This window comes from Lissotriton helveticus, assembly GCF_964261635.1.
Source record: "Lissotriton helveticus chromosome 1_1 unlocalized genomic scaffold, aLisHel1.1 SUPER_1_unloc_3, whole genome shotgun sequence".
NCBI lineage: Eukaryota > Metazoa > Chordata > Amphibia > Caudata > Salamandridae > Lissotriton > Lissotriton helveticus.
This window is the reverse complement of record NW_027611670.1, coordinates 416,081-438,086: the sequence shown is the minus strand read 5'-3', so window position 1 is coordinate 438,086 and position 22,006 is coordinate 416,081. Positions and strand designations below refer to the sequence as shown.

Genomic DNA, 22,006 nt, shown 5'->3' with positions numbered 1-22,006 from the left:
AATTTGGGGGAAAAAGTTACATGTGCCAAAAAAGACACAGCCATAAATCTTATCTCACAGAATTTGACAGAATGCATACTGGGGGAATCCACTCTCAGTGCAAAGTATGCCAAAAAAGTTTCAGGCGTAAATCTTATCTCACTGAGCATATGAGAATCCACACTGGGGAAAACCACTCTCCGTGCAAAGTATGCCAAAAAAGTTTCAGGCGTAAATCTTATCTCACTGAGCATATGAGAATCCACACTGGGGAAAAACCTTATCAGTGCTCTGAGTGCCAGAAAAGTTTTAGTTTCAAAGCGACTCTAAATGAACATGCATTAACCCACTCTGGGGAAAAACCTTACCAGTGCGCTGAATGCCAAAAAAGTTTCTGCCGTAAATCTAAACTCACTAAACATATGAGATTCCACTCTGGCGAAAAACCTTATCAGTGCGCTGAATGCCAGAAATGTTTCAGTGACAAAGGAGGACTCACTCTACATACAAGGACCCACACTGGGGAAAAACCTTATCAGTGCTCTGAATGCCAGGAAAGGTTTTGTAGCAAACCGAGCCTATCTCGACATGCATTAACCCACTCTGTGGAAAAACCTTATCAGTGCTCTGAATGCCAGAAATGTTACAGTGACCAAAGCAGTCTCACTCGGCATATAAGAACCCACATTGGGGAAAAATCTTTTCAGTGCTCTGAATGCCAGAAATGTTTCAGTGACCAAAGCAGTCTCACTCGGCATATCAGAACCCACACTGGGTATAAACCTTTCCAGTGCTCTGAATGCCATAAATGTTTCAGTTACAAAATCAGACTCACTGAACATACAAGGACCCACACTGGGGAAAACCCTTATCAGTGCTCTGAATGCCCAAAACATTTCAAACTTAAATCACTTCTAACTGCACATTTGAGATTCCACACTGGGGAAAAACCTTATCAGTGCTCTGAATGCCCAAAACATTTCAACCGTAAATCAACTCTAACTGCACATTTAAGATCCCACACTGGGGAAAAACCTTATCAGTGCTCTGAATGCCAGAAAAGATTTAGTTTCAAATCGACTCTATATAAACATGCATTTACCCACTCTGTGGAAAAACCTTATCAGTGCTCTGAATGCCGGAAATGTTTCAGTACAAAAAGTAGTCTCACACTGCACATAAGAATCCACACTGGGGAAAACCGTTATCAGTGCTCTGAATGCCAGAAATGTTTCAGTGAAAAACGCTTTCTCACAGTGCATATAAAAACCCACACAGGGGAACAACCTTATCAGTGCTCTGAATGTCAGAAATGTTTCATAAACAAATTCAGTTTCACTAAGCATATAAGAACCCACACTGGGGAAAAACCTTATCAGTGCTCTGAATGCCCAGAAGATTTCAGACTTAAATCACTTCTAACTGCACATGTGAGATTCCACACTGGGGAAAAACCTTATCAGTGCTCTGAATGCCAGAGATGTTTCAGTGAAAAAAACAGTCTCACTCAGCATATGAGAATCCATACTGGGGAAAAACCTTATCAGTGCTCTGAATGCCACAAATGTTTCAGTGTAAAAAGCAATCTCATTCAGCATATAAGAACCCACACTGGGGAAAAACCTTATCAGTGCTCTGAATGCCACAAATGTTTCAGTGAAAAAATCAGTCTCATTCAGCATATAAGAATCCATACTGGGGAAAAACCTTTTCAGTGCTCTGAATGCCAGAAATGTTTCAGTGAAAAAGGCAGTCTCACTTACCATATAAGAATCCACACTGGAGAAAAGCCTTATCAGTGCTCCGAATGCCTAAAATGTTTCAGCCAAAAATCTCATCTCACTGAACATGTGAGAATCCACACTAGAGAAAAAAAATTATCAGTGCTCTAAATGTCAGAAAAGATTCAGAGGTAGAGATGGTTACAAGCGCCATAAGAAAACACACCATCAAAATAATTCAGTGCTCCAAGTGCCAGAAAAGAATCAATTTTAAACGCAATCTCACTCTACATGAGCAGATGCACACAGGGGAAAAACATTACCAATGCGGTGAATGCCAGAAATTCCTATTTGATTGGCACAGCCTCACTAACCATAAGCGACTCCATACTGATGAAAAACCTTATGAGTGCTCTGAATGCCAGAAAAGCTGCAGAGAAAAACACTATCTCACCATGAGCAACTCCACACTGGAGAAAATCCTTATGCCATAAAAGCTTGAATCTGAAGGACAGAGTAATGCTTCATGAGAGATCCCACTCTGGGGAAAAACTCACACGGGGGAAAAATGCCTTATGTGTGTTCTGAATGTCAGATAAGGTTTAGTCTTGAAAACTATGTCACTTCACAAGAGAGAATTCCCACTGGACTAAAGCCATATACAGGAGGGGAAAGCCAGAAACGTTTTACTCAGAAAGGAGATCTCACTAAACATGAGAAATGCATCCACATGAGGTGAAAAGTAAGGCGTATCTTGAGTTGCAGAAAAGCTTCTAACAACCTGACTTTACATGAGAGAGCACATATTGTAGTTGCAATAGGATTCATCAAGAAACTCTTGCAGGATAACTTAGGCTGCCCGCATGCACCCTCCAAAGAAATTTCAGGCCTGGATTTTTTTTTAATTGCAACCGAATCCACAATTTGAGTATCTGAAAGTTACAAAACTCTCAAGGTCTTTACTTTACACAGAGGAGTGTTAGTGCTTGCAAAAATCAACTAATTGCCCAAAAAATCACAATAATAATGTCTTAAATTTTACTCCACCCAAAAGGTTTCTACACACCCTTGTTTCTTAACATATGACTGATATCTATTTTTTCATGATAAGATTAAGCCTATCAGTGAGGAACTCCGCAAAGTGACTAAAAAACTCTGGCGGTCAACGCGGAGTTCCGCAAGCAGCGGAGTGCGTAAGGGTCATGCAGTTTGTGGTGATTTCATCCCATGTCGGAGGATCATTTGGCCCTGCTCTTCCAGGAAGTTATGGATCTCTTTGTCAAACGCGTCCTTGTGCCAGAAGTAGGTCGGGTTGCTTCTCCCACTACTTCTTGGTACCCAAGAAGGACAAAGGCCTGCATCCTAGCTTAGTCCTCAGGGACATCAACCGCTTTCTCCGAAAGGAGAAGTTCAAGTTGTTAACCTTGGCTCAGATCTTGTCTGCCTTCGAACCTGGAGATTTGATGGTAGCGTTGGACTTGAAGGACACTTACTTTCACATCCCCGTCTTGCCTGCCCACCGGCATTACCTACGGTTCATGGTGGGCCACATGCATTTTCAGTTTACCACGCTCCCCTTTGACCTTACCAGCCCCCCCTCCCTCGGGTGTTCAGGAAAATGATGGCGATGGTCGCAGCTCATCAGCACAGATCAGGGGGTTCCAGTCTTCCCCTATCTTGACGACTGGCTGTTGAAGGCTCCCACCTCCAGACTACGACGGACTTCCTGCATTTGCTGGGGTTCTCAGTTAACGTGCTGAAGTCGCACCTGATTCCAACCGATAAGCTCCTTTTCATCGGAGCGGTTCTGGACACAGCACAGTTTTGGCTCTATCCTCCCCCGATCTGAGTTCACAGTAGTGATGGATGCGTCACTCCTGGGTTGGGGCGGCCATATGGGAATGGTGGAGATCAAAGACCTCTGGTCTCCGGCGAAGTCCAGGCACCACATCAACCTTCTGGAGCTCCGGGCGATTCATCTTGCACTGAAGGCATTCCTTCTTTCTGTCAAAGGAAGAGTGGTGCAGGTGTTCACGGACAACACCACCGCCATGTGGTACTGCAACAAACAGGGCAGGGTGGGGTCGTGGACCGTATGTCAAGAGGCCCTTCGCCTTTGGACATGGCTGGAACATCAGGGCATATCTCTGGTGGTTCAACACTTAACAGGTTCACTGAACACCAGGACGGACAAACTCAGCCGCCAGTGCATGATGGATCACAAATGGCATCTTCACTCGAAGGTCGTGCTAGGTCTCTTTCAGTAGTGGGGAGAGCCTTGGTTAGATCTATTCGCCACCGAAGAGAATGCTCAATGTCAGCAGTTCTGCGTGTTAGAGTTTCCAAAGCGGCTGTCGCTCGGCGACCCTTTTCATTGCGAGTGGAGTTGCGGCCTCCTGTACCACTTCTGCCAAGATTGCTGAAGAAGATCAAACGCGATCAGTCCCAAGTCTGGTACCCCGAGTTCTTGAGCATGGCCATCGATCCTATTGTTAACAGATTTCTGAAGTGCATTACTCATCTCTTTCCTCCTTCTCCTTTCGTAATGCCCTAGTGGGAGTTGACCTCACTTATCTTATGTGTGCTCCCTTTGAGCGCCTACATAATTGTCCTCTTCGCCTCCTTTGAAGACTGCTTTTTTGCTTGCCATCACCTCTGCTTGCAGGATGAGAGAGCTTCAGGCTTATCTTCCAGACCTCCCTTTCTTGCTGTCCATCCAAACAAAGTAGTCCTCCGTGTAAGCCCTCTTTTCTGCCCAAAGTGATAGCCTCTTTCCACATAGGTCTGACCATCAGATTACCTACCTTCTTCCCACCTCTGCTGTGTTTTTCTCTGCCAGGTGCACAACATATAGACTGTTCACACACTTTCTGTAGTATGCTTTGTTCTGGGCAGATAAACTCTAATCCCCACTCTCCTTCTATCCTCGTGTTAGTGCAGCCCGATGTAAACAGTAATTGTAATGTATTTAGATTACATAACACTTACTACCCCATACGAACTTTGAAGCGCTTTTTTGGCAAGTAGCACACTACTCTAGGATCCAAAAATGATTCGTGGTGAATTAGTATAGGGAAATATAAAATGTATATGAGAGCTGGACATGTTGGTCTGTTAGTTGGGTTAAAAAAGATTGTGGGGAGATAGAAGAGGGAAGGTTTTGCATTTATATAACGCTTGCTACCCCTGATGAAGTGTTGAAGTGCTTTTCGGCGAGTAGCATGCTACTCCAGATCCCAAAAAGATGAATAGGATCCAAAAATGATTTGTGGTGAATTAGTATAGGGAAATATAAATGGTATATGAGAGCTGGACATGTTGGTCTGTTAGTTGGGTTAAAAAAGATTGTGGGGAGATAGAAGAGGGAAGGTTTTGCATTTATATAACGCTTGCTACCCCTGATGAAGTGTTGAAGTGCTTTTCGGCGAGTAGCATGCTACTCCAGATCCCAAAAAGATGAATAGACAGATCAATTATGGTTGGGAGGTTGTTTTATTGTATACACACAACTGTACACAAATTAATAGAATTCTGTTATAAAGTTGTATCCAAGAGGCAAGTATAGTCTCTGATAATAATGTATACAATACTGATAAGTTTTAAGTTGGCTTGCCATCAAGACTGATGCCCCGTAATGTTGATGCAGTCATCTGTGCTGGCGTATCCTAAACTCTTGTTGAATTGTAACATCCATCTTGTAGGTACTGCTATTTGTATCAGGTCCACGTTGTAGGCAGACACAAACGCCTAAATTGTGCACTATTTATATTAAGCATAATAAGCATAGGCGTAAGTGAGCAGATGACAGTAAGCACTGTACAAGCTGTATTAGGTGCTTAGAAGTAGAGTGACATAGAGGGCAATAAACACTCACTAAATCTTTCTTTTTTATTATTAATAGTGCTCATAAGACCATACAATTCAATACGATGTACAAATAGCCCATTGGGGAACAGTTCAGGCATCATCTGGGGATTACACATCCGAGAAACACAAGTGTCTTTCATGAATACAAATTGACTACTCCTCCAAGGACTACACTGTATTATTGACACGGGCGAAAAGGCAAACAAGCAGTCAGGAGGTACACTGATTGTATACCCCCACCTGACAGGATGGTGACAGACCCCAACCACCTGCAGGGGAAACGTGCCACCTAACTTAATAGCGGCTAGACACTTTACTATGTAAGCAGACTGGTGGTTTACAACTGCGCCTACGTTGGGGCACCACATGTTTTTTCCAGCATAATCTGGTGTGCTCCCCCCTGTGTGGAATGATAGCACCCACTGAAAACTGCACCGTTGTGTAGTCTGGGACAGTGCACCTTCCATGTAATTCTGAACTGGGCCTTTAAATACGGTACTATTTTGTGTGCCTATTTAGTTCAGGTATACAAAGAATGTGGTACTACTTGTATACTAGGGTAGGACAAGGAAGATTGAATTTCTATGGTGGCAGAAATGTTTTTGTCAAAGTGCTTTATGCCCTAAATACTCCCCCGTACCCTGAACATAATGAGATTATGTAGATTACACCTCTGCGTGCCTAATGCTGCCATTTGTATTTCAAGACCAGTGATTAATGTGGCTTTATCAAGTTCAACGCCATTAGGCGTTCCCGACCTGTCTGATACTTGCATATGGAAAAGATGGGTCATTTGAACCTAAAGATAGATAAACATATTCATAGGTCACGATTTATGTCTGCATCTAATATAAAACTGTAAATTAGGAGAAGTGATAAGTGAGAAGTTAAAGGCAGCCGCTAATCGAGCTGTATTTGTACATAGGCCTTCCTACATTATGAGATCTATTCCTGCTTAAGTCTTTAATTGCAATGAATAGTTTAATACCCAGGCATGAAGTCATCGTCGAGCTGTTTAAATAATCCACCTGTCTCGCCACCTCTTCCTCAATGCATCCTTAATCAGTGGCCTAGCCAGTGTGCCCTGGGCCCCAAGGCAAGAAAGGAAATGTGACCTCTGCCCTTTATTTGGGCTGTGGAAAACAGCAATAATCATTGTTCTGTGGGCCCGTCAGGCCTCTGTTTGAACTGTGACAAACAGCAATTATCAGGGTTCAGTGGGCCTTTAGGACATCTGGGACCTGGTGCCACTGCACCTGCTGCACCAATGGGAAGCTAAGCCCCTGCCCTTAACAGCTTCTATTCTAGCCCACTGGAGAACCGAAACAACCAAGTACTGATCTGGCCATATATGCAGGCATGCAGCCGCCTCTTCCACTAAAGGGATTTAAGTCGCATGAAAACAGCATGCGGGAAACAACCATTTTCTGAGGTAAAGTCAACCAACACCTCATCTGTTCCAACCTGAATCCATTTAAAACCAGGGACGAAAAAACAGTTCATCGTCATCCCTTGCTTATCAGAAGGGTAAAACAGATTAATCTAACATTACAGTGTACCACATAACAAATTGTGATTCTGTTTACAAATTAAAACTCGCAAGCATATAGAAAGGGCAGCATTTGGCCAAAATAGCCATTTTCCCTACCCATACTTTTAACACATCTTATACAAAAAAAGCTAATTACATTGTCATCCGAAAATAGTCATTAGCGCCTACTCATAACCAAATGCCATTTAGAATTGTCTTTCACTTCAAGCTTTCAAATGTAAATTGATATAAAAGCAGTATTGAATTGTTTGACGTTGTGCACTCTTACCAAAATTTATAGCATCAATTTTATATGACACACCATAGAAAAAAGGAGTTGTTTATATATACTAAACCTCCAGAAACGTTTGATTAACCAGTTATAAAGTCACATCTAGCTTAGTTAGTTTATAGTCTTCTTTTATTTTTTAATAGTAATTATTTCACATTTTTACTGAATATGCATGGCTAAACACTTATAAGGTCCCAAAGGCGAGACCTATTGGCTATGACAATGCTTGTTATTGATTGAGTTCATTGAGCGGCAGAACTTTTGATTAAGTCCTGAAGAATGCCGCAAACACCTCTTTGGAGGGTTAAATGGCTGAAACATGTTGACCCCTTATTGACTCTAACAGTGCATATATATTTCTTCCACAGTGTCCTATTTTTAATCCTGGCCCAGGGGTGTACAAATAATGGAAACCACATACCCTTTAGCAAGTTTTAACTTTCACTCTGCTGCCCCCACTACCCTGAGCTCATTATTGTGGTATTTAGTATACCTTTCTATATAACAAAATATGCCTGAACTCCTCCCTCTCAGTGAGGGGGTTGTATCACGGTGCAAGGAGATTCCCAATAAGGAAGCATGCCAACTATGGTGGGTGAGGGAAATCGTCCTTTTAAAGGGATATTTCATCTTAGCTAGGTCTTCATTTGCAACAGTAATCCTCAGAGACCCAAAGGGTTTCTTGAATGTGGTAAAAATGCATTTTTACCCCTTGATTGTACGTTCAAGCACAGACCATTGCATGAAATGTGATCTATGTAGGGAAAATACTCTGTGCACTGACAAAATGTGTTAAAATAACAGAAAGTTGATAATCGCATTTAATAACTTCTCATACCTGGATTTATCTAGAAGAGAAGTCTGTTAATTCTAGCAGATTTTTGATACCACAAGGTATAATAAATTAGGGGATCTTTATCTGATATCGTTATCAGTAAATTATCTGAAATTATTGGACATAAACTTTTCTAAGTATTATTTCTAAAGACTAAGGAAGTTCTATATTGGTCTTTTCTAAACTAACCCCAGTGCGTATGACTACAATAACCACCTCTCTCAAATCAATATTGTGCTTGTTTTAGTGAGAAAGCTAAATGATCTAGGAGAAACCAGGAACTGGCATCAGTATTTTTCTTAGGAAGCTTCAAGTTAAGAGTGAAAATACTTTTGAGAATGCCCCAAAAATTGTGATAAAGCTATTTCAATATGTTTGACAAAAAGAATAGGTACATTTCATGACAATATTGAAATGGGAACTAACAGGAACAAATATTTACACAACATTACAAGAATATTAGAGACTACATTTCAGCAATATAGGAAATACTGAGGTTCATGTACTAATAATCCATTTGGTAAAAAGTGGGTGCTTGTAGAGTCAGCACACTACTTTGTCTGTGATAGCTTTTAAATAAAGTAGAAGTATCATACAGTGGGTGTCTGAGTGAAGGGAACAAATCAAGTGACTTCTGTGTTCAATTCACAATTTAAGTTACAGCCACAGTAGAGAAATGCGCCAATTAATGTTCTGTAGAGTCAACGGCGTTTCGATCCTCAATGGTTTGTGATCATCATCAGGACATGGTTGTCATGGTTTGTAGTGCTGCGGGGCGAGAAGAACAAATCAGGGGGGTGAAAGGAAGAAAGAACGCGTCAAAGCGGGAGGATGTCAGGGGGGCATCCACCCACTGTATGATACTTGCATTCTTGTTTTTATTGTGCCGCTCACACTGTATACCCCACTACTTGCGTCGCCACTGTTCACTCACACACTTATGAGCACCAAGTATGTATATGGTTGTCACTAAAATTGTCTTAATACAGTGCTGCTTTAACTGTATGAATATGATGATACCCTTCCAAATATAATAGGATTAACTACACAAGACCAATTGAATACCAGTCTACTTTGTTCTAGCTCTTGTAATGTTTTATACATACATATGTAATACTCTACCAAATATTACCTGTTGGGATATTGTTAGCTGTTCTACTTCCTTACCCTGATCCCGACTAGGTCTATGGGTTATACTCCTGTATTGCTTTACTAGCGTTTAAATGAAGGCATTTTTTACTGCACCCCATTTTACTTTCAGATTCACAAATGTCCCCTTGGGTTACTACCTCCTGTTACTGTTTTTCAGCCCACATATGGTTTCAAAGCTCAATACATACCTTAACAATGTATTAAATATTCAGAAAGGAAACTATTAACATTCCCCTTCCAAATTCTGAATTGTTAAATGGGCTTAGTAGAATTCAAAAAGGGGTTTAGCATTTGCAAACTCTGTGAATTACTGAACCAGCGGATGTTTTTAACAATAAAACATGAGGCCATTTTTCTCAATTCCCTCCAAATTAAGTTTGCTAATAATGTTAGTTGAATGATGACCGGTGCACATACCTACTTAGTGTTAGTGTTGCTTCAGATCAAATAAAAACCATCCCACATAACTCTTGCACAATACTTACAGACAGAATTTCTGACATCCAGCTTTAATGTTTTGTTAAATATATTTGCAAATGTTGTCACTTAAACAGGAAAGCAGCTAAAGCAGCCTCTGAACATAAAATAGGATGTAATCATAATCTTTAGATACATTTTCTGAGTTTCAGGAACAATGTGTGTCTTCTGGGTTTACTCTAAACCACTATAATAAACATATTCAATGCTTTTAGATTTGATCTGTTTGTACTGGTTTCTATTGCAGACAATAATCTAGATTTAGACCAAGGATCAAATTCACCCATGGATTTTAAAATCTATTTATCAATGATCTGTATTAGTGTTATCGCAACTAAAACTGTAAAAGAACTTATCTGAGAGATGGACCTTCATCAAGTATTATGCTCAGTCAATTTATTGAACAAACTATGTAGTTAAAATCTGAATAGATTAGATCCACAAGCATTGCCGGACCACTGTATTTTACATCAATAGATTACTTATCAGCACATTTTCTCTAAGTACAATTCAGTCATCTTCTATTTTTAGCAGAGCTCGAGCTGGGTCTGTTAGAACTCTTTTAAAATATGACATTTAAATGTCCAAAAAATCAGGAATTCTAGTTTCAAGCCTGGTCAAACCTTAATGAATGCTACACCAAAAGATGCCCTTCTGTTCCTCTATTTTATTGTGCACCATGATTCAGAAATGGCATTTTTTTCCTTTCGGAGGTAAAATTCTAAACATATTTATTGTTGTTGCCAGTTGAAACATCACTAATTGGGAAGATAACAACAAGTGGTCTTATGATGCTTGCTGGAATGGGAAGTGTTTAATCAAAAAGTGGATGGAATTCAAGTTTAGGAGACAATTTTACAAAAGTGTATGGATTTTGTATATATTTCAAATTGTTGATCTCCAAAATGGCCTAAATCAATAAATTGAATTGAAATTCAAGTTTATCATTTTAATCCTATTGTTAGAAAAGATGTAATTTTGAACCCCATGAGGTGGTTCCTTTCCAGAAAGCATTCAGGTTGTAATCATTAGTCAAATATTGCTGCGGAGTTTAAAATATTCAACTTGAATTCTAATTACATATGAAATGTTCATTGTTCAATATATTTCTCTTAGTATTTTAATGTGAGGACTTTATTGCTCAAGGAAAATAATTAGTATTTTTTTTTATATATGTAGTAAGCATTACATTAATGAAATCACTGTATCCCACCTTCTTTGTTTCCTTTCTTGTTCTTTATAAACATTTCTATTGTTGAACTTTAAAGATTGCCCGAAATTAGGAATTGCGCTCTACATAACTTTGCTGTGTTACAGTATGTTGACTTTTATGTACTACGTTTGTCTCTGATGTGTATGGCAACTGATGTTTTGCTTTGATTTAATATTCAGCTTATGTTTATTAGGTTTTATTAATCAATAAAATGTTTCAAACACAACAAATGGTAGTTGATATGTATTTCAGTCATGAGTTCTTTATTCGACGGTTAAAAACCATCATAAAAGCACAAATTATATACAATTAAAAGAACGATTAAATCAGCAATGAACCCGACTTGCAATACAGTTCATAAAAATCGGATTACATAGTACAATCCAATACATAGCATAAAACTAATCATAGTGCAGTACTATACACAATATATAGGCTGATCACAGGAATTTTTACTCATGCCCTAGGGACCTCCTTAATCTCACTGCAATTTTAATAAAGTTAATTACACAACATAGCACCCAGGGGTCATTGACTTGTTGCAGGAATAATAGAACTGTCTTGGCATGTCTAATTTTAGCACGTTTAATAACACTGATTAAAGACTTTCGCCTTGGCATCTAATAAATAGGACATAAAAGTACAAACAACTGCAGGATTTTTATTGTATGGGCAGTTTCAAAGTGGCCAAAAATATGGTCTGTGAGACGACGGAGGACCACATTGGCATTATCAGGAAGAGTTTGGACAGGTGATTAGGGGTACATGTAAGGTTGGAAGTAGGGGGAACAAAGCATGTACATTGTGTGGACTGTGACTCCTGGAGTTATTGTGATGGATACCATGCTACTCTGAGGTTCTGTAAAATTACGAATTCGTTCGTGCTCAGCCTCCATTTTGTAATCGCCGCCATTTTGTGTTGCCCTCACTCAGGCAGCGCGGTGAACGCGATGTTTTTGTCGTTTCTGCATTTCACGTGTCTTCTTCGCTCATGTTTACTAACGAGTGTCAGGGTCTGGCCGAGTACACTAATTCCTGTCTGAGCTGATTAATCCCCGTCCGGACTATTTGTTGGCTCACACCATTCTTTCCTCCAGGTTATCTTATCTGCTGTCCTTCGCTACATGTCTCATGTATTCTCCTGTTTCACGACTATTCTTCTAACACATACAGCTGTGTTTTCTCTGCTTGTAAACTAAATTGGGTGGATTCAGTCAATGTTTTACTTAAGGGGTCGAGTAACAAACGCAACCGGGAAACTTGAGTTACTTTAGGCTTAAGGCATTGTTTATAACATTTGTTTATGTCTCCTGCTCTCATGTGATTGCATTTTGCATTGTAATGTACCATATATAAACCTGTGCGCCACGGAGTTAAGTGGCAGTCTCTTTTGAACCTCGTTGTACTGAGGACTTCTAAGACCACTGTGCTAGCTGCAGCTAATAAAAATCATCTTCTCCGCCAGACGAGGAGTCCGTGTCTCTGTATTTGACAAGGCAGGTGAATCCAGGGGATCTTAGGTGTACCCTGCCACACCGGGCCCTAAGGCTGGGGTTCTCCAGCTGGCGCCCAACGTGGGGCGACTTCAGAGGTAGCTGTTGAGCCCGAGGGTCGTGAGGAGCCCCGCAAGAAAATTCTGGAGGACGCGCACCACGTGATAGACCCCTGTATGTCGTAAGTGGACCGAAGGTTTTTTACAGCACGGCTACTCCCTTCCAACGGCTACTGAAGACTGCTGCCCTGACTGTCCCCCTGCCTTGGACCCTTCTGACGGTGCTTGGTAAAGCGAGATGATAGACGGACCTTCGCTGGTGTAGGACGATCCTTAGTTAAGTATTTCGTGGGTCGCTCCCACAATCCTTTGTTTTGCTTTGTTTTGGGGTTTTTTGATTCAGTCATTGCAATAACTGAAGCCAAGGGGTAAGTGCGTTTGTACTGTTTTTATTAATCTATACCCCTTGTTGTTTGTGAATAGCCTAGAGAAGTAACGATGCCTGGGTTAAGTAAGTTCAAAAGAATTTGTTGTTTAGGCTGTACAAGGGATTCCAAGTTGGAGGATTCATGTCCGATTCCTCCGGTTGGAACTCCCACTTATGAGCTCTATTCTAAACACGGTATTGGTCCCATTACCTTTAATGAGACATGGGTCCGATATACGAAAAACAGTGGAGTTTTGAAATGGCCCCAAAATGGTAGCTTTGACCCCGCTATACTAGATAATTTGGAAACGATCCTGTTCAGACGAAAAGCCCGGCCGGCAATGTTTGACTCTTTTCGCCTTTGGCGTAAGGAAGCCAAACAGAAAGTAATAAAGCAAGCGAAAAAGGATAAGAAAGCTCGTGACATGTCAATTATAGAGGCTGCTCAGCAGTTTAAAAATAATGAAACGGATGGTGCGAATGAAATATCAGAAAGACAACATTGCATGACAATAGATAGATGCTATCCGGTGTTGCCTACTTCCTCCTCAGTTAAAAATAAGGAATTAGAAGAAGATTCTTTAATGTCTTGTTTGTTGAACTTGCCTCCGCCCTATGCCCAAAATCCTACTGCACCTTTGTTGCCCCCTCCTATGGCTCAACCAGTCATTGTTCAATTGCCGATTATTCAGCAACCGGTTCGGCCCATTAATGCTTCTCTGCCTGTTTCTGCTTCTATAATCCAGCCCCCACCTCTACAAATGCTTACTCCTGTCCCTCAGTCGGCTCCATTCCAGTCTCCCTTACCTTCTGTATCTGTATTGCCTCCTATTCTCTGAATTGATTCTCCTATGTCTCGCAGGAGATTAGACGATGCTGTCTCCAATAACTTTTCTCCTCTTCTTGGTTCCTTGAATCTGTCTCCAGCTTTCTCTAGACGACAGTCTCGTTGTCAACTCCCTATGACAGACGAGAAAATAGCTTTGGGTTCCCTCGTTCGTAAATGGATTGAGAAAGGACTAGACTATGGTATAGAAGACATTATGAGTTATTTTCATCAATGGGTGGAGCCCACACAGAGATATGTTTTTAATGTTATGTATCAGACTCTTATTAGAGGTTGGGAAGATATGGAGTTGGATGGAGTCCCTTCTGAGCTATTGAAGTTGCAAGCCGATTTTGACAAGGGTTTTATTGTAGGACCACAAGTCGAAGACGCGGTAAATAAACTTATTGCGTTTCGAACGATGTTCTTGTCTTTATCCCTCTCCGAGACTGGTCCTGCCAAAACTAAAGGCGTTAAGAATTATCCGATGCGTGAAGTTCCTCCCGTATGGAGGGACGCAATAGTTGGTCCGCCTGCTATCCCTGCTCATTTCCAGCGTATATGGGTCCACGAACCCTGGAAAAGGTCTGAAGTATTGGCGCTTAAACAAACTCTTCCGGACCCTCGTAAAAATCTGGCGGGATATTATAAGGAACTGTCTCAAACAGTTGATGCTTGTATTATGAATTTGGCCGATATCGATATGTTGTTTGGGAATGCTGTTCCATAAGCACTATGGGCACGAATTCGTAAGGAAAATCATAATGCTGAACTAGGTGGTGATTGGGCTGCTATTAGAGCCGCTGATGCAGGTCAAGTAGGTGGTGCGAAACCCGACGATCTGATTACGGCCCTACCAGGCAGAATAATTGAATTGATGAAAACTATGATGCCCGCGGTACGAGTTAATTGGGATAAGTTGGCCGCGTGCAAGCAAAAGAAAGACGAAAGTGTTTCGGATTTCTTCACTCGTTTTGAAGAGACGCTTATTGATCATAGTGGTCAGGATTTGAGTACAGAGGGCGGGCAGCGGTTGTTTGTGGACAAATTTGTATACAACTTGCTTCCTGAATTATCGAATAAATTAAAGAGTTCCGAGAGTGCATGGGCTGTCTCTTCCCCTGCTAAAATACTGGCTACTGCACAGTATTATGAGAATAGAGACAAGGAGGAGAAGGAGAAACAAGAGAAGAAAAATAAAGATTTCAAAACAAAGGTTCTTTTACAGCAAGCCTATCCTCCGCGTTCTACACAGCCTCAGTTTTCTCAACCCCCGCAGTTTCAGAAAGTGTTTCAGAAATCTGAGTACTTTACGCCACGTCTTCCGTTGGGTCCTAATCAATGTGCGTATTGTAGAGAAGAGGGACATTTCAAGAATAATTGTCAGCGTAATAATGGGATGTCTGCTCCACGGGGACGTGGAAATTCTCAAACAGGATCTAGAGGTAGAGGACGAGGTGTGCCCTCTCAGGAGCAGCGTTCTATTCCTCCATCTACTACGAATTATTTTGATCAACAGAGAGTTCAATCCGCGCAGTATTATAATGACGATTATTGCGAGGACAAGGTTGATGATTTTCAGATTGAATAGGACAGCCATGGACGAAGTGAGGGAGTTGTGTCGATTCCAGTAGATCAAAATGGGCCATATGTCACGATCAATACTATGGGTGTTTCAGAACCGTTTCTTTAGGATACTGGTGCGATGAGAAGTTCTATCATGCATACTAAACTCCCTGGGGCACCTTTGTCTGGCTTAATAAATACTTCTGGGCGGAGCCAGGCCGGCGGCCAAGATGGTCGCCCGGGCTCCCAGCTCCGTGGACCCTCTCCCCTTGCTGCTGGATCTAGCTGTCGGGGCGGCGCTGCTGCCACTTCCCTGGATGTCTGAAAAGGACCTGTCCCGGCGAGAGTTACTCCGGAGGCTCTCCGAGCTTCAGGGACTGAGATATGCTTCCCGTTCGGTGTGGCCTACGCGGGTCCCGGAACCGGGACCTCGCGTGATACTGTAGCCTGCCATGAGTGGAACAACAACGGCCGGGACGACCCGGAAAGGACCGGTTGCCCGCCGGGGCACTCGGACCCGCCCTGAACTACAACCTAGCGTCCGTTGCTGAATGCCGTCCCATAATATCGGATGGCGGGCGGGACCCCCCCCCACCCGAATGCCGCCTTGCTAACTGTGGACGGGTGACGCAGCTCTTTATCTCTCTGCTGAAACTAATACGACCCGTTTGCTACTGTCTGTGTCCCGCGACCCGGCTGATCGGGGCCGATTGATGCATGGCGATTTGGAGCCGTGCGGACACATTGGGTGGCACAGACGAGACCTTCGGTGTGGCGGTTGAGAGGATTATTACAACGTGTGCAACTGGGGGGACGCTAGGTTGGTGCGAATAATGGCGGCTCTGGTGTGAGCTCCGGTGGCCTTTATGCTGTGAGCCCCAATTGGTGGTGATACCCTCATGAACCCCTCCCCACCCGAGGCAATGGCGATGCGCATCTCAGCAGGAGCGTGGAGTTCGGAAACCCCTTCCCGTGTTTTGGCACCACAGCGTATAGGTCGGATTCGCGTGACGATCGGACCCTGACATGAGTGGAAGTACGAGAGAGCCTGAAGTACGGGACCCCACACGTTGCTGATGAGTGGAAGTTGTTGCGTGGGGTCTCCTCGATCGTTACAAAGGGCAACGTTAGCATGGAACTTTGTCCATGGACTCATGGAGTGTTCGTGGATTCCATCGGATGTGCGACTCGTGGTGACTCCTTTGTTGCCCGCTCCCTTGTGACCGACATCGTCGTGTAACCCATACAAATTGACTTGCCTACTCTCCTTGAATCGGACTTTGTCTTGCTGCATGGGGTGTGGTCGTGGGCTGTGAACGGCTGTGAAATGTGTCATATCCTGGTGTAGTGCAGGATTTCCTGCCCTTCTTCGGATATCCTTGTTTATTGTACTTCTGGGGGTTTTTGTTGACTACGCATTGTTCGGACTGGGACACGTCTCTGATTAAGGCCGGGTGGGGCTGGGTTACAAAATGGTGATCGTATCCTTCAGATGCTGAAAAGGGGAGGCCCCCATTGAGGTTGGGTGACTGTGTGAGCTGGCGGGGCGATTACTGTTCTGATTCGATAGGTGCCTTGGATATTTTGCAGCAGCGCTGATGTATCTGTAAGCTACGCGAGGGGGGGGGCGCGGGGGCCGGGGGCCTGTACTGGGGAACCCCCAATTAAATTCCTTTTTTCCTTTCTATTTCCTATTTATATTTCCCCTTTCTTCTATATTTCGGGTTCCATACACTGGGCGATAGGCACGCTGTTAAGGGGGAGGCCGTAGCCATTGGCAGCGGTGCGGGTGGGGGGGTTAGGGGAGGGGTACTATTGTTATTTCCTTTTTATGTTTCTAGTGCCTCTTTCTTATCATTTGTCTCTCTTGGCTTTCTTTTCACTTTTCCCCCTTTCTATTCTTTTGGGAACGGTGTAATAGGCTGCTCTCTATACGTCCTGGTCGTACGGATTACAGGGGTGGATGTTTCTATAACGTTTTTATGTTGCAGCGGGCATATACTGTATCGGTATTGTATTGCTCATTGTTCATCCTGCTTAAGTTGCGTCGACGCTAACGTCCTGCCTGCAATAGTCCTGACTGTGAATATCCTGAACTGTGATGACCCCTTGCTTTTGTATTATTAGAGTGTGCGGCACCAGATCCTGTTTCTTCCTAAATCTTTTAAAAGAAACCTCTTTTATCCTAGTGCCAATATGGCACAGAGACTATCCTGAGTTACAACGGGGCATTCGGGAGGTGGGTTGAGACACTCTTATGGCTTGATTGATTTGCGGGGCCTACGTCTAGTTCGATCGGGGAAGAATTTTGCAATGTGCGCTTAATGTTTTTACAGTGTTGTTCTTTTGGGTGGAACGCCGAGTTAGCGCACAGTTACTCTATCCTACACATATTGCATTTCGTGTCCTTGAATCACCTTCCTAATCGTTTCATGCTGAATGCTTACATCCTGCTACATGGTTTGCTCCAACTAAGGCTTCACTAGATTGTATGTTCTTAAGATCCTCGTTCCCTTATTGTAAAATGGAATCTTCTCACAACCTGTTAATTCGCAGATACGCTTTGATATGAATCCTGTTTTTACGATTTGCTACAACCAAGGACCGGTAGTTGCTGTACTGTGCTCATTTAACTTTGCATGATCTTGATTATGTCTGGTGTCGGCCCTAAGGGTTGTAGATTCCTGTCTTTCTAAAGCAATATATATGTGGTTTTCCAAATAAAATTATTTAAAAAAAATAATAAAATACTTCCGGAGGATTTTCCGGCGCCCCAGTTCGTAATCCGGTTTCTTGTCCCTTGCCTGTTTCGATTGGTCCCTATGATTTGAATGCTCCGCTTATTCTGACAACTGGTTGCGGCGAGAACCTGCTAGGTTTGGATTTGTTGAAAAGATTACATGCAACATTGTATTGTTCCCCTTCGGGTGTGCATCTCACATTAGGAAAGAAAATGACATCTTCTGTGTATCTGTCCCGAGACGAATTCCCATCTGAGTTGCTTTCTCTTCCTGAAAGTCTTTGGGCTACAGGCCCGAATGACGTGGGTTGCCTGGCGATCCCACCGTATGTTGTCAAAATTAAGGAAAATGTGAGGATGCCACGCATTCCCCAATACCGTATCTCCAGGGATGGAGAGAGAGCACTTGTGGCTATCGTCGATGATTTCATTCAGAAAGGTGTGGTTGAAGAGACGAGAGGCAATATCTGTAACAGTCCTATTCTTCAGATTCTTAAAAGAACAGATCCTTCACAGCCTCCTGTCTATCGATTTGTTATTGACCTTAGAGAGGTCAATAAAATAGTTGTGCCACAGTTTCCTGTTGTTCCAGACATTATGGCTTTGTTGACGATGATTCCTGCTTCGGCAGTATGGTTCTCAGTTATCGACCTCAAAAATGCTTTCTTTAGTATTCCTATTGCTGAAGAAAGTAGGGATATCTTTGGTTTCTCTCTCGGTGGACGAAGCTTTAGATTTAAGAGAGCTCCCCAAGGCTATTGTGAAAGTCCTTCTATCTATAGCAAACCCCTTAAGTCACAACTGGATGCTTTTTCCTTGCCTCCTGGTGCTCCGCTTGTTCAGTATGTGGATGATTTGTTGGTGGCTGCTGATACGGAAGAGGTGTGTAAGGAAGTGACTGTTGCGTTGTTGCGTCACTTGTCTACCCTGCATCATAAGGTGTCTCCCTCTAAGTTGCAATATGCCGGCCAAGAGGTTACCTATTTAGGTCATCTCTTGTCGAAGGAGGGAAGGCGATTGACCCCAGAACGTATTCACGCTATTTCACAGATGTCTGTACCTACCACACAGAGAGAAGTGCGTGCCTTTTTGGGTATCACTTCCTATTGTAGACAATGGATTCCTAATTTTTCACTTCTGGCTAAACCATTGTTGGCATTGACGTTGAAAGATACGCCACATCCGCTCCCTTGGACGGATGAATGTCAGAAAAGCTTTGTTGACCTACGTGCTGCTCTATGTTCTGCTCCAGTGTTGGGTACACCAGATTATAGCAAATCCTTTACATTGTATGTCCATGAGAGAGAGGGTTGCGCATGGTCAGTTTTGACGCAATTATTTGGAGATAAACAGAGACCATGTGCCTACTTCTCTGCTACATTAGACCCAGTAGCTAATGCTGTGCCCAGTTGTCTCAGAGCCACAGCAGCTGCAGCGACCTCTATCAGACAATCTGCTGGATTAGTGTTGGATAACACACTCATTGTTATGGTTCCACACGCAGTGGATACCTTTTTGAATAGAACCAGAACACAACATCTTATGAGTGCTCGATTGGCTGTATACGAGCTGACACTTCTAGCGAGTCATATACACATTAAAAGATGCAACACGTTAAATCCAGCTACATTGTTGCCACTGCCATACGGGAAAGATGGTCAGGTAAAGCATGATTGTTTTCTCCGAACGGAAGAAGAAACGAAGGGTAGGATTGACTTGAAGGACACTCCGCTCAAGGACCCGGATGGGATCCTATGGGTAGACGGCTCCTGTTTCAAGCTTCCTAACGGAGAGACTACTTCTGCCTATGCTGTTACCACCTTATGTACGGTTGTTGAGACAGCACGTATCGGACATAATTCAGCCCAAACACCTGAATTGATAGCCTTGACTAGAGCGTGTGTGTTGGCAAAGGGAAAGAGAGTGAATGTGTACACAGACAGTCAGTATGCTTTTGGCGTTGCACACAGTTTTGGTAGGTTATGGAGGGAGAGAGGATTCTTTACCTCTCACGGCACGAAGATACAGCATGGCCAGTTGGTGACTGATCTTCTTGAGTCACTTACTTTACCTGCGCAAATAGCCATCATAAAATGCAGCGCGCATAAGAAAGTTACAGATGATGTGGGTCGTGGAAATACGTTTGCAGACGAAGTAGCAAGAACTACAGCTAGAGATACAGCTAGTCGAATGTATGTGGCAGGCCCTGCAAATTGGGTTAGGGAAATTGGCATGTGTGAAGACACGATTGAGAGTGTGAAAACGATTCAGGGAGAAGTCACTGAGACAGAATTAAGAACATGGAAAGAAAGTACAGGAATGTTAGACTCGACGGGTTGTTGGACAGAATTGTCAGAACATCAGCGATGGTTACTACCGGATGCTTATGTATTGCCGGTTGTAACTATGGCTCATGGTCCAGCTCACATTAGTGCGAAGGGCATTTGTAAGCTCTTGGCTTCAGTATGGCAGAATGAGGGAATTCCAAAATGTGCAGAGAATGTGGTTAAGCATTGTATTGTTTGTTTAATGCATTACCCAGGAAAGGGTACCCCAACTCCAGCAGGTCATTTTTCTCCCCGTCATATCCTTTTGAAGTGCTGCAGATCGATTACATTCATATGGATCGATGCAATAACCTCAAGTACGTTCTAGTGGTGGTGTGTGCCTTTTCCCGATGGATAGAGGCCTACCCCTTGAAAGATAACACCGCTTTATCAGCTGCTAAGGTGTTACTTAAAGAGTTCTTCCCTAGATTCGGTTTGCCGCGAATTGTCTGGAGTGACAATGGCAGTGAATTCGTGGGTCAAATTATGCAGAAAGTATGTTCTGGTCTTGGGATCAGACAGAAATTTAATGCGGCAAACCACCCACAGTCAGCAGGTTTGGTTGAGTGCTATAATGGTACACTCAAACTGAAACTAGCCAAGATTCAAGCCAGTGCAGGTCTTGCTTGGCCGGATGCCTTGCCTCTAGCTCTTTTGTCAACCAGAACTACTGTACACTCTCGTATGGGACTTAGCCCGTATGAAGTGGTATTTGGACGCCGAGCAAATGTTTGGGGTGCCCCCCGCCCCAAGAAGTACTCTGATATACCATATCCTTTGCTAATTGACTATTTGCATGATTTCACTACTAAATTGAGTGTTATTCGTCAACCGGTACAAAGTACTTTGCCAGAGGCCTCCACAGACCCAGGTCACACCATTCTGCCCGGTGACTGGGTCTGTATTAAGAACTTCCAACGGATTAAGAACTTGGAGCCTCGATGGTCTACGCCTACGCAAGTTTTGATCATCACCCGCACGGCCATGAAAGTGGTCGGCAAGCGAAGCTGGGTGCATGGTGTGCACTGTAAAAATGTCCCATTACCATTACCCTTTGACCAGTGGATTCGCAGTGGTGTAAAAGAATCAGATACTGAAGCAGTCCCTTGTTTTGTGCCCTTCAGTGATGCTCAAATTTATGGAACTCAATCCGAGAAAGCAGATGACGACATTCTTCAAGCTGCAGTACCCGAGCACCTCCGAATAGACACTACGGATCCAAAATTATTGTTTAAAGACCAGACAGTGCCGAACAAAACTCGCTACAACCTAAGGTCGAGAGCTGACCAGAAAAACTGAACATTTTGAACACTTTTTTTCTTTGATACTCAAAGACATTTTTTTTAATGAACAGATCTCTTGCCTTTTTGTTTTATGTGATATTTAGTATTTAGATGTGCCATCCGTCTCCGTCGCAGGGTCACGGTAGGAGACTCAGACTGTAACCTGTTTTTTTGTTCTTTTAGTAAGTGGCTAGCGCCTCAGGATATACAGAAGGACATAACTGAGTGATTGAAGAAGATTGCCGTGAGCGACATTTTTTTTAGATAAAGATGGATGG

General features: G+C 42.9%; 1 protein-coding gene across 1 annotated transcript; it reads left to right on the top strand.

Annotated features, from left to right (window-relative positions):
- The first annotated feature begins 233 nt into the window (after window positions 1–233).
- LOC144805845 (uncharacterized) lies at window positions 234–21,744 on the top strand. The gene is made up of 2 exons (XM_078672323.1): window positions 234–1,235; window positions 21,508–21,744. Exons 1-2 carry the CDS (start codon window positions 234–236, stop codon window positions 21,742–21,744), a joined length of 1,239 nt encoding a protein of 412 aa, XP_078528449.1.
- Window positions 21,745–22,006: the final 262 nt, after the last annotated feature.

Coding starts and splice junctions, on each gene's coding strand:
- LOC144805845 (XM_078672323.1), top strand. CDS start 234: ATGAGAATCCACACTGGGGAAAAACCTTATCAGTGCTCTGAGTGCCAG. Junction 1,236..21,507: donor GTGAAAAACGCTTTCTCACA/GTGCATATAAAA, acceptor CCCTTTGACCAG/TGGATTCGCAGTGGTGTAAA.